General features: G+C 37.9%; 1 protein-coding gene across 1 annotated transcript in view; it reads right to left on the bottom strand.

Annotated features, from left to right (window-relative positions):
• Nucleotides 1-11,067, bottom strand: part of ENPP3 (ectonucleotide pyrophosphatase/phosphodiesterase 3) — a gene marked incomplete at its 5' end in the record, with an annotated part of 107,087 nt that extends 96,020 nt beyond the window's left edge. The window contains 2 exon segments of the mRNA NM_001133260.1: nucleotides 6,844-6,919; nucleotides 10,907-11,067. Coding sequence (NP_001126732.1) covers nucleotides 6,844-6,919; nucleotides 10,907-10,984 — 154 coding nt within the window.
• Nucleotides 11,068-13,807: the final 2,740 nt, after the last annotated feature.

Here is a 13,807-nt window from a genome sequence, read left to right as displayed (position 1 = left end):
CTTGCCTCACAACATACACAAAAAAAATTTTTAGGAGCTTATCAAAATAGAAATGTCTCAGGAGTGAAGTGGTTAAGGACAGTATTTTAGAATACTCATTTTCAAAATATGCAAGAAAGGTTAAGGACAATGAGGACTGACATAGCAGGCACTAAAAGTAATAATTCTCAGAGCATTAGATCTCCTGAATTCATCCTACTATAGTTTGACCCCAAAAAACAACAAACAGAAGACTCAGATGATTTTCAAAGTACACTGTAAAAAGTTAGTGAACATAAGAAAAATATGATTATTTTTCACTAACAAATCAATGAGATATACAGTCGTTGGTAGTATAAATTCACAAAATCTTTCAGGAAGGTTATTTGACAATATGAAACAAAAGCTGTAAAATGTGAATTTTAAGAAAAGAAAGATAAAGACAGAAAGGCAAAAGGAGTACATGAAAACACAAATACAAAGTTGCTGTTACAAAATTTCTACAAGAATATACAATAATGTGATGATAATCTTAGCTATTTCTGAGGAGGGAAACATGATAGCTATTATATGGCAATGGAAGAAACCCTTTTAAATAAATAATGAGATTATATTACCCATGCAAAACTAATACTTTGAAAAGTCTATCTACAAAGTGGAGAACATTTTCTTTAAAATATTTATCTCCAATATTATGAAACATTAAAAAAATTTACCTTTTAGAAATACACAATGAAATGTTTATAGAAATGAAATAATGTCAAGTATTTGCTTCAAAATAATATGTAGAGAAGGTTATGGAGAAAGGTATAAATAAAACAGTATTGGTCATGAATTGATAGAGTGGGATGATGAATACATAGACATTTATTAAATTAGTATTCCTACTTTTGTATGTTTAAAATTTTTAATTAAAAAAATCTTTATATCCTTTGATTTCAGCAATTTCACTTCCAGACTTTATACTAAAGAAACATACAAAGATCTATGTTGAGAAATGTTCTCCGTAGTGTTATACATAATTACAAAAATATTTTAACAACTGAAACAGTCTTAATGTACATTAAAGGGAGGATTTATTAAATTATTGTATCGACATAAAATAACATTATAAGCATTTCTGGATGCCAGTAGAAGTTATTTTAAAACATTATTGTTCATGGTTTTAATGATTTTGAGAAATGCTTATGTTATTATTTGAAAAAAGTGAACTACAAAATAGAATACAGTTTTCTCTTTAAAAGTAGCTGGCTGAGGCCTGGTGCAGTGGCTCATGCCCGTAATCCTTTGGGAGACCGAGGCAGGCAGATCACCTGAGCTCAGGAGTTTGAGACAAGCCTTGGCAACATGGCGAAACCCTGTCTCTACAAAGCATACAAAATTAGCTGGGTGCAGTGGCACGTGCCTTTAGTCCTAGCTACTCAAGAGGCAAAAAAAAAAAAAAAAAGTAGCTGGTTGATAAAACTCATTTACCTCTTCCATCTCCTCAAATTCCACAAAATTTCACAAAAAGAAGAGGAAAACAGTTTATAAAAGTATATGAATACTCTAAATCAAATCAAAGATAGAAGCAGAAAAAGAATTTTGAAAGACAGAAATAGCAGAATGAAGGAAGCAACAACTAGGTGCCTAAGAGGAAGGAGTACTGGAAAAGTTAAAAAAAAAAAAAAAAAAAGCCAAGGGCTTTCCCCTAGGACCCTAGAAGGGAGGTCCCAGGGTGTCGTTAGGTAAGAGAAAAGGTCATTAAGAGAAACAGGGCGTCATTAGGTAAGAGAAGAGGGGAAGAGGCACAAAGCTAAATATAGGAGAACTGGTAAAAGCTTGGATGTGGAGCAGTCACTACTCACCCTGCCTCCCACTCCAGACTAGGAGGCTCATAATCTGGAGGAATAAGGAGTGGCTTTCATCACACAGACAACAGACATAGAGGAGGGTAACTATGATAAGAAAAAACAAGCCTTACTCTGAAAAGGAACAGATGGTCCCCAGACATTTGAGGATAGCAGGATAGCAAGCTACATGAAAGATAAACACCAAACAAACAACAACAAAGAAAAACTTGATTGAAAAGGAAATAATGCAGGGAGCAAAAGAGTTAAAATAACAACACACACACACAGAGTATTGAGATCCTCAGAAAAGAGAGAAGATACTGCGTCAACAAAATAAGAAAGAGAACTATAATTTTTTTTAAAAGACCCCACATTCAGGGTGGTCTTGGAAGTAAAAATATGAGGGAAGTATAGAAAAATTCAGTAGAGATATGGTAAGCAGAATTATGGTCCACAAGAAGATTCCAAGTCTTAATTGCTGAGACTTCAAGTCTGTTGTCTTACATGACCAAGGAACTGTGCAGATGTAACTAAGGCTACTAATTAACTGACCTTAGAACAGGGAGGTAAGGCCTTAAAGTGAAAGAGAAAATGGAGTTGATATTATTAAAAAAATCATATTATAAAATTTCCCAGAATTGAAGAGCATAAATTATTACATCATAGTTGTCCACCAAGTTTCCCAGGGCAAAACTCACACTAAGAGATCAACAGGATTAAGAGATGTTGAAAGCCTCCACAGAGAGATCATGAGCAACCTACAAAGGATCACTAACCAGAAATTTATTAAAATACCAAATGTATTAAAAGCAACACTGGATGCTATAAGACAGTAAAGTAATACCTTCAGATTTCTAGAAAAACAAAGTATTTCCATCTTAGAATTCAATACCTAGCCAAACTATCAAGTGTTAGGTTAGAATGATGCGTCTTTACATAGACAAAGATTCAAGTTATCTCTCTCATGCATCCTGTTTTAGGAAGCTATCAAGTTGTTCTTTAACAAAATGAGAAAATGAAACAAGAAGAAAGAGATTTTAAAATCATGGGATCTAACACAATAGATGGGCTAATGGAAATATCAACCATCCACCAGACCAAGAGAGCAACCAACATGGATTAGAGCAACAGGACTGAGAAATAGAAACTAAAATGAAAGACTTTATTCTATACCCAACTGCACACTGCCAAAAATTAGAGAGCTGAATAATGGCAATGGCTGGTGGAGAGGTGAGGTGAAGGAAGGTAGGGTAGGCTGAGGCAGCCATTCTAGAAAGCAACCTGGGACTACATACCTGAGTTAAGAAGATGAAAACCCTAACTTCCTGAAACTTCATTCCTTGATCTATGGCAAAGCAGTTATCACACAGGTTTACAAGGGAACCTGCAGTATTTATGTGGTGGTGAGGAACTAAAGCCAATTTGGGTATTCAGCACCAAGAGAGGGCATAGGTTGGTTGGCAAGTTTGGTACATGCCAAAGAGTAACACACAGTAGAAGCATAAGAACAGATGTATGCATGGCAATTCTGATGGGTCTCAAAAAGTGCTCAATGAAAAACTAGAAAAAAAAATACGTAGATTTAGACACATCACAACCATTTACATAAATGGTCTTTACGTTTTTTCATACACTCTCCTCTTATAAAACCTCTCTGCACTTGGTTTCTAGAACACAATAGTCACCTGGCTTTCCTCTCACATTCCTGGCTACTCCTTCCTAGTTTTCTTTGCTTTTCCCCTTCACCTCCCCAATTCTTTAAGGTTGTTCTACCCCAGTCTCATGGTTTAAATCCCACATATGCTGACAAGCACCACAGTACATGCCCAGGCAGGATTTCACCTCTAAAGCCAGCCTCATATGTCCAATCACATTCTTGACTTCTGCACTTGGACATCCAATAGAACTTGCAAATTTAACAGGTCCAAAACTGAGCTCCTGATTTTTCTCCCCAAACCAGCTCCTTCTACAATCTGCCCCAACTCAGTTTGGAAATTCATGTTTCCAGATGTTCATACAAAAATTCTGGGGTCATTCTTGACTCCTTTCTTACTCCAAATCCAGTCTTTCAATAAAATCTATCTACCCCATCAAAATAGATCCAGAATCCAAATACTTCTTACCAGCCACAGTGCTACTGCCCTGGTTTAAGACATAAGGCTTGCCCAGATTATTGGAATAATCTCCTGATTGGTCTCTCTACTTCTGCTCTCACTCTACCATCTATTCATAACACAGCAGCCCTAGGGATTCTATTAAAAAGCAAACCAGAGCATATCATTCCTCTGCCCAAATCCTGCAATCAGTTCTTGTCACACTCAGAATGAAAGTTGAAGACCAGGCTTTGACATACTAACCTTTACTTGATCGGGCTCCTCTTTATTTAGTAGATCTCATTTTATGACCACCTCCCTCTAGTCCTTTTAGTTCTAGTTCATGGCCTCTTTGTTATTCCTTAAATGGAACATGCCAGGCAAGGTCCTGACTTTGGCCTTTGCACTTGATAGTCCTTCTGACCTGGAATGTTCCTCCCCAACCTATCCCTATGTTTCTGTCTCACTTCCTTCAGTCATTACTCAAAAGTTATTTCACACACACACACACACACACACACACACACACACACACACACACACACACACACACACAATGACCCTGATTCCTTCTTTTGGGCTTTACTTATTTCTTAGCACTTTATCTTATTATATATATATTTTGTTTATTTATATTTTTATTGTCTGTCTTGCATGCTAAAATATAAACTCCTGGAAGGATTTCGTCTCTTGTCTTCACCACTTTATCTCCAGTAATTGTAATAATACCAAGCACATAATGTTCGATCAAAAAATACATGTAGTCATGACAGTAAATCTGTAAGAACATGCACAAATTTTAAAACTCACATTAGAAAAAATACATATTGCCTATGGAAGGTGAGTTAACTGGAGCAGAAAATGGTGAAAATGACCCAGGGTTGGGGTTTAGGAGAATAGATGCAGTGGAAAAATGAGTAATAAAAAGGATGACTATGTTAAGGATGCTGGCAAAAAGGGGCTGGAGTTAATTACCAATGCCCTGCCAGGGAGAGGGAAGAGCGTGCTGCCACATAGGCTGATCAACTCAGATGAAAGGAAGAGGACAAGGAAAAATGACTCCGGGAAGCCAGCCAATGGGTGTACTAAAGTGAATGAAAGAGCTGGAACAAAAGGAGGTTTTGTTCGGACATTAGATATGCCTTCTGCAATCAATTTATGTGATTTAGGGGGTAAAATAGCCAAGAAATGATGCCTATTTGTGTGTAGTAACATCAAAACAATACCACTGAAATGGCCTGTCAACATTTCTTTGATCAAAGACTGGCACCATGGCCCAGAAACGCAACAGCCAAGTGACCAAGAGAAGATAGCAATCTTCCAGCAATTATTCAACTTTTCAGTTCTACTGTGATCCTAGGTCATACTAGGGAAGCTGAGTGTTTCTCAAGTAGACACATGACTGGAAAATTATCAGTTAACCTTACTGAGGCTTCCTAATGCTGCAGCAATGAGACTTACTCCACTGGAGTCACACTAGAAGGTTTTAGTCAAATTTAAAAATGCGGCCAGAGCTTTGTGCATTGGCAGTATAGTAGCCAATGAGGTTTATTCGAGGTATGAGTATTGCTCATAAAAATTTTAAGAAGACAAAAATGGGGTGAGGGTGCTGGGCACAGTATCTCACACCAGCAATCCCAGTGCTTCAAGAAGCCAAGGCGGGAGTATCACTTGCATCCAGGAGTTCGAGACCAGCCTGGACAACATAGTGAGACCCCAAGTCTACACAAAATTAAAAAATTAACCAGGTGTGGTAGTGCATGCTTGTATACCAGGTACCTGGGGGGCCGAGGTGGGAGGATCACTTGAGCCCAGGAGATCAAGGCTGTGGTAAGCTGTGATCACACCACTGCACTCAGCCTGAGCAACAAAGTGAGACCTTGTCTCAAAAAACAAACAACAAAAAGTGGGGGGACGTGAATGATCTAGCAACTGGCCTCATACTTCACCTTAGTAAAAGTAACAAAACAATATGTAAAAAGATTATAGGTAATTCTTTTTATATTGTCATTTGTAAGTGGTGCATTTACTATTCATAATAATGAAATACAGCAAAAGGAATGTGAGGTATTTTATATTTTGGGACATATTTCTCCTATTTTTCTTTGCTTCTTATAAGAAAAAATTTTTTGAAGATATTATTATGCACTACTTTTCAAGAATTTGGCACTGCCCAATCAAGAACCAAGAGATTTTAGAGGTAGAACAACTCTAGCGTGGTGTCAAGGTACAGGGTGGTGGCAGGAGGTCATGGGAATGAAGCAACAAAGACTTTCAAGACTAAGTGGCTAGATACTTTGTCATCAGATGTTGAAAATGACAGTGGGAGCGGAATGAAAAGCCTGTGATCCACTTACCAAAGTCCATTATAAAGATGAAGAAGGGCCAGGCGTGGCAACTCACACCTGTAATCCCAGCACTTTGGGAAGCTGAGGTGGGTGGATCACTTGAGCCCAGGAGCTTGAGACCAGCCTGAGCAACATAGTGAAACCCCATCTCTACTAAAACTGCAAAAATTAGCCGGGTGTGGTGGCACACACCTGTGGTCCCAGCTACTTGGGAGGCTCAAGTATGGGAGGATCACCTGACGGCAGGGAGGAACAGCAGTGAGCGGAGATTGTGCTCCAGCCTGAGAGACAGAGTGAAATCTTGCCAAAAAAAAAAAAAAAAGCAGGGTGGAGAAAGGTAAGAGAAAAACACTGGAATGATAATGAGTCTCAAATGAGCAGGGTGAAAAAGTAAAGTCCAGAAAGTACAGTGAGCAATGCCAACCGCAGATGTGGACTCCCAATAAGTAGAGTGGGGAGAGGGAGATGTCTAGAAGCAGAATGCTGCATGGAGGACAGAGGAGGCTTGGGATGGGAGATACATTTTAATGAATTAAGGCCAGAAGAGAGAAGAAATCAGGGAATGTTCTGAGAAAAGGCTGAGGGGTATACCTTGCTTTTCCGGTTTCCTGAGTCCAAGCCCCAGGCCTAATCCAAGTGACACGATCACCAACAAAGCAAGAAGAACCTATTGCAAAAAAGAAAAAGTAACTTTTATAATTTTTTTAAAAATTACAAAGATGCAAATAACCAACCTTTCTCAGTATTCTCTCTAAGTATCTGCAGCGTACTAGTTATGCCAGATACTAGATCCAACAACGATCTAGTATCTGGCCTAACTAGAGGTATAGTATTTTATTTAATGCTTGAAGTTAAGAAAGAACATTTTGGAAGAATTTAAAGATACCATTTATTACAGCTCTTCAAATTCAAACACATTTACCATTCAAATGCAATGAACTTAACTGCAAATTGAGTTAAAATTAAGAATTAAAACCATAAAACCATTTTTCTGGGCCATTTTTTTTTAAAACCAGGCACCCATTTGCGATCATTTATTGAAAAGAGTTCCGGAACTATTAAATCCTTAACTGCCTCACTCTAAGGGAGCAGGGCTTTTTTTTTCCTACTTTATCACAGGATGATAATAATATTTAACATACGTAAAAATACATTGTCCAAATAGTTAACTAGCAAATGATCTGCTTTGGTCTTCCACTCATACAAACCACTTAGGATAATTTGGAAACTGCCTGACCAAAGATTGTTTGTGTCATTCATTATCACTCCGCTGACAAAGCCCTTTGGTGTAACGAACTTTATGCTATGATTAGATTAAACTATGATATAATTAAAGAGAATTCTTCTAGCTGCCCTCTTTCCTCTTCAATGAAGTCCAGAGATAAGCATGCTGGATGACAGGGCTTGGGTACTGTATGTTGTCATAAAAAATGGCAAAAAGACACATAATCAAATTACTTAGGAAAGTATTTTACAATAACCTTTGTTATAGTTTCAGACACAAAAAATAACTTTCACAAAAGAAAAAAAGTCAGATTTTGCTTAGATAATTAAGAACTACATAAATTATTTCTTTGAGGGTAGTTTTCATTCTGAAAGTCAACTGGAAAATTAACACATCTAATGTTTACAATGGAAGTGAATTCAACGATTGGGAAGCTATGTTAAAATACTAAAAAAACAATTCTTATATGAAGTCTCAAAGTTAGCCCAAGGGTCAGTGACCTTTCAGTACGTGTTCATTCAGTGGAGAGGATGGAGAGGAAAAAATGAACATAAACATTTACTAAATAACACCATTAGCAGTTCCTCCCTTGTCATGGTGCTTAGAAGACACAGGCGACTGAAACTAGAGTGACTACAAAGCAGAAAAACAACGTTGGGGAACTCCTTCTGGTAAACCTCATGCATCATAGACTTACAAATTAACATATTTTGGTTTACACCTTATCTGTGGTACTTTTGCTGTTCAAACTTGCTAGAAAAATCAACAACATCTAGCTGTTCTTAAGATGCTTTAAAACTTCACAATATTTAATGTTAGAATGTTTCTTCATGATTTTTGTATTTGTTCCATATATTTGTGGCTTGTTTTCTACATTATTCTGCGAACTCCTTGAGAGTAAAAGGCTTATTTATTATTATTATTATTATTATTTAGAGTTGGAGGTCTCACTGTGTTGACCAGGCTGGTATGGAACTCCTGGCCTCAAGGGATCCTCTTATCTCAGCCTCCTAAAGTGCTGGGATTATAGGCACTAGCCACTGTGCCCCGCCTAAGAAGTTTATTTTTAAGCCTTTATAATTATTTACTATAAATACATAATTCCAAAAAAGCTTCTTGATATTGGGGTGCACATGTGTCTTAAACTATGTTACACTGTGCACAAAGTGGGGAGAATACTCTGAACATCAAAAACTGCCGAGAACACATCATTTGGCTTTAACTGGGCTAAACAAAGAGTGCTAGAAGCAAAGCAGATACCTTCAAAATGTTTAAGTGAAACCTTAGTAAAAGTTTGAAGACATCAGGGTACTTTTGAAACAATGATTTAAAAATATTGAACTTCATTATATATACTCAAAAACCACTAGAAAGATACAAACAAGGGAAATTAATGACACACAGATTTTGCTGTGGAAGATTTTATAATTTCCTGAATTGATAAGCTAGGATAAACATAATAAACATGCTTGAAGTCCCAGCTACTCGGGAGCCTGAGATGGGAAGATCATTTGAGCCCAAGTTGGAGCCTGAGTTGCTGCAGTGAGCCATGATCATGCCACTGTCTTCCAGCCTGGGCAACAGAGCGAGAACATGTCTCCAAAAAAAAGAGAAAAAAAAAATGTATATATATATTAGCATAAGAGCTATAAAGAGCACTCTGAAATGAAATTCTCAGAAGGATAAAGAATAAATGGAATATATTGAGGATTTACTTTGTTACTAGGCTTAATACTTACACACATTGTTTTACATTGTTTTATTTACTTCTTGAAACAATTCTGGAGAGACAGAGAATAGCGGTGACCTTAAAGTATGGGATATAGGGAAAAGCTGTGGCAAGATTGGTGTGAAAAAATAATGCAATTAGTTTTGGTGTAAGGTACTGAGTCAGGAGTCAGGAAGCAGGCATTTGAAACAGGCTAGTGCACTGGGGCACACACATAGGCCCCAGCTACTCAAGAGGCTGAATGAGAGGATCGCTTGAGCCTAGGGTTCAAGACCAGCCTGGGCAACATAGCGAGACCCAGTCTCTAAAAATATACATATTACCAAAATAATAAAATTAAAAAAAAAAAAAGAAATTGTGTGACAGAGACTGGGCAAAAAGTCAGAGCTGGTGGATTACTTGGAACTCTTGGCTGGGGAAAACACCAGAGGCCAGGTGCAGTGGTTCATGCCTGTAGTCCCAGCACTTTGGGAGGCCGAGGCAGGTGGATCACTTGATCCGGGAGTTTGAGACCAGCCTGGGCAACATGGTGAAACCCAGTCTCTACAAAAAAAAAAAAAAGAAAAGAAAGAAAAAACTCACAAAAACTTAGCTGAGCCTTGTGGCATGTGCCTGTGGTCCAAGCTACTCAGGAGGCTAAGGCAGGAAGATCACTTGAGCCTGGGAAACAGAGGTTGCGGTGAGGTGAGATCCTAACGGAGGGAGACCCTGTCTCAAAAATAAAATTAAAATTAAAAAGACTATTAGAGAACATGAGATTTCTTAAGAGATCTCAGATAGGGTTTAGGGAAGCTTGTGTTGTAATTTTCATGAGAATAAAGATAAATTGTTGGCTAAGAATGCAGATAAGGAAAAAAGTCATAAAAATGAAAATGTCAATGTCATGGTGGAAGCAAGACGAGAGAATAATTCAGAATGAGAAAGTACCAGGAAGCTATTGTTGTTATGAACACTCAAGTGGATGAAGGACGAGGAGGACTGACTTTTGAGTCAGGGACTCAGTACAGTAGAAACAAAGCTGGAGCACAAAGGAATGGTTGGGGGCTGAGAAAACTGAAGCAATGAAATGAGCCCTCTTTACTCCAAAAGTTTGATGGCAAAGGGAAAAGGGAGAGTAATAAAATCAAGGAAATGGATAAGTGTATTTCTGGAGTAAAAAGAAAAAGAAAAAAAATTTAAAATCAAGAGAAATAAAGAAAAAAGAAAAGAAAATCAAGGAAAATTTATTTGGGGGTGAGGGGTGGTGGCAGGAGATCTTACCACATGAAACGACAAGAAAGAGAAAATAGGCAAAAGAGACTATCTCTAGGAGTGAAGTAAAATAGGATAAAATTGTTGGTTCAGCAAATAATAGGGTACAATGATTTTAATTTCTCACTTTCTTGTCTTAAAATACTCATGCAATAAAAAAGTGATTGAGAGGTAGTTATAATCATGCAAAAAATCAGTGCCACAAAGCGTTCTGTCATGGATTCTAACTTTTGAGTTAACAATGTTAACTTGTTGTTGTTACTCAAATTTCTTGTAAAATATGATTTAAGATATTAATTTGCATTAGAGTTTTCATAAGGGATAATACTGAATACAGTTACTTAAAAGTTTACATTTTAATAGCAACACAAAGAAATGTAAATGGGAAATCATATACTTTTAACATTTGTCACAAAACTAGAAAGACTAAAAATAAGAATTGTACTTACAATACAAGCTATTTTATATTTCTTAAGAGTGTTCTTCTTAACAGGTTGTTCCATTGCTAAAGTCAACATAGATTCCATCGTCCTGGTAGCTGCATAGACCTGTTTTATCAGAATACAGTAGTGCTCCTTCTTTCATCTAGTCTGGCAAAGAGAAACTGTATGAGTTACGTAGCTGTGCCTGACTTTTAACTGTTTAGGAAGCTCACAGCTCTTCAGTGATTGGGCAATCTGGAGAGAGGAAAAATGTTGTAATAACAATAGTGTGAAAAGATTAAAGTTCATTTCTAGTATATTGCAGACAACTGCTCCTTTTTTCCTTATAACTTTTACTAAATACTAGTCAAGACATATATAACAAGAATAATACAATCATCAAATTTTAATACAATCTGATCTTCTGTTTTCTTTAAAAATAACCCCAAACAAAAAGCCTTGTCACAGAAATTTCAGACTTTCTGCTTTTCTATAAACTTCATAGCAGCTGAAAATCAACATAGCAAAACATGTGCTTTGACTACAGTAGAAATTCTGAAACTCTACTGAACCAATATAAAGTACTTAGTCCTATGATAATCATGTCTTGCTTTTTACAGTGTTCACAATTTGACAAGTTTTTATACACATTAGCTCAAGTCAATATCCCTTATAAACATTTTATAACAAGTTAATATCCCTTATAAACATTTTATTCTTGTTTTTAGATGAGCAAATTAAGGCTCTGATTATTTAAATTAAGTTATTATATATGACTTATTGCTCAAAGTTATTTACTAGGTGCCAGAACTAGAACTGATACCCAAGACTTCTAACTCCCCAAATCCAAGCAATTTTCACTAATCAATTTAAATTCACTATTTTCTTATTTATCTAGACTGGTGCATCCTAGCATGTGTACTCCATGCTGAAAAGGAGTTACAGTTTTGTGATGAAAGAAACTAAATTAATAATAGTGTTGGTCAAAGAGAATTTTAGCAAATAGTGGATGCTAAGCTCTTCTAGTTTCAGTGACCCTAAGGCAGTGATTCTCAAAGTGTGGTTCCATGGAACATGAGTTCTATGATAACCCCCTTGGTTAAATAAACCTTGAATACTCCTCTAATGAAAAGATTATCAAAATCCTGTAGACTGCAGTACACCCTTGGAAAACACTACTCTAACTAACTAAACTCTTCCAACCCTAAAAGCAGTGAGAAAAAAATATGAAAAGAATGTATTCTAATATAAATACAATGACTGCATCACTACTCTAACTAAACGTGTCTAAATCATAGGATTTAGACACTATTTCTGAAAATCATGGGGAAGAGGATTGCTTGAGTCCAGGAATTTGAGACCAGCCGGGGCAACATAGGGAGACTCTATTTCTACAACAGCAACAACAAAAATTAGCCAGGCATGGTGGCGCATGCCAATAGTCCCAGCTACTGTAGAGGTTGAGGTGTGAGGATCCCTTGAGGTCAGAGTTTGAGGCTGCAGTGAGCCATGACAGATACACAAACAAGCAGAGACAGATTTCAGACAAAGACAAGAGAGGGGGTACACTCGGGCAGAACAGACTCAAAACCCACTCAAAACCTGATCTTAACCAAATGCAAAGCGGGTGTATAAGCGAGCCCTATTGCTTCCCTGGCAGTACCACGCAAATGGCTTAACAAGCCCAGATAGGAAAATAATAGGCTCCCGGCATAAATCTGGTTTTACCCTTTGAGCACGTCCACCCCGATCTCCGTTATTCCCCTGTAGGGAGAGGGACGTGTGGTTTTGCGCATGGGATAGCCCTCGGGAGAGTCTCCAGGAAAACCTCACCCGGCAGCTGCCGGGAATCTCCCAAAGACTGTCTTGTCACAAGGAGTGTGAGTATTGCTTCATTATCTTGTCATGCTTCAAGGCCCAGGAATGCCTGGGCGAGAATCTTGGTGGGCCTTTGTTACTCGTTCTGGCCTTTGTGTAAGGGCACTGGCTCTCTCAGCCTTTAATATTTAACCTAACCATTCAGTCAGTGCTGAAACAGTTGTTATGGAGGCCTGCCTGTTTTTGAGACCTGGCCTGCCACACGATCACGCCACTGCACTCCAGCCTGAGAGACAGAGCAAGGCCCTGTAACAAAAAATAAAAAATAGCCAGTCATGGTAGCTCACACCTGTAATCCCAACATGTTGGGTGTCTGAGGCGGGAGGATTGCTTGAGTCCAGGAGTTGGAGACCAGCCTGGGCAACAAGGCAAAACTCCGTCTCTATTAAAAATTCAAAAAATTGGCCAGGCGTGGTGGCACATTCCTGTAGTCCCAGCTACTCGGGAGGCTGAGGTGGGACGATCATGAGGCCGGGAAGTCGAGATCACGCCACTGCACTCCAGCCTGGGCAACAAGAGTGAGATCCTGTCTCAAAAATATAAAAAAATGAAAAAATAAAAATAAATAAAATATAAATCTGCAGCATGACAGCCACGTTTCCTTTTCTGGCATTATGGGTTTGTGCTCATCATTTCCATCACTCCCTTGGTCCAGTATACCCCCCACTTCACCAATTCCACCTATAGCCCTAACCAGCAAAAGCATCAGCATTAGTTGTTGATATAGAAGGAATTCATTTTAGAACTAGAAGATGCCATAAAGACAACCAAATCCAGGTTCTTGCAGATTTCTTTCCAGGAACCACATGGAGTATTATGTGTTTAAAAACCAGAAAAAAAAAATATTTGAATAATTTGGGCACCTGACTCTCCACACTGGATGAACTTAGAAGTACTCGGAGAAGTATTTTTTTTTTAATTTTTTATTTTTCTAATTCTGAAGCCCAGGCTCCACTTCAGTTTAATGATCTTCTGTAGTTTTGGCTAAGGCAGCAGTATTTTTAAAATATCCCGGCTGGGCGTGGTGGCTCACACCTGTAATCCCAGCAC

The sequence above is a fragment of the Pongo abelii genome, chromosome 5 (assembly GCF_028885655.2).
Source record: "Pongo abelii isolate AG06213 chromosome 5, NHGRI_mPonAbe1-v2.0_pri, whole genome shotgun sequence".
NCBI lineage: Eukaryota > Metazoa > Chordata > Mammalia > Primates > Hominidae > Pongo > Pongo abelii.
This window is presented reverse-complemented; position numbering and strand designations above follow the sequence as displayed.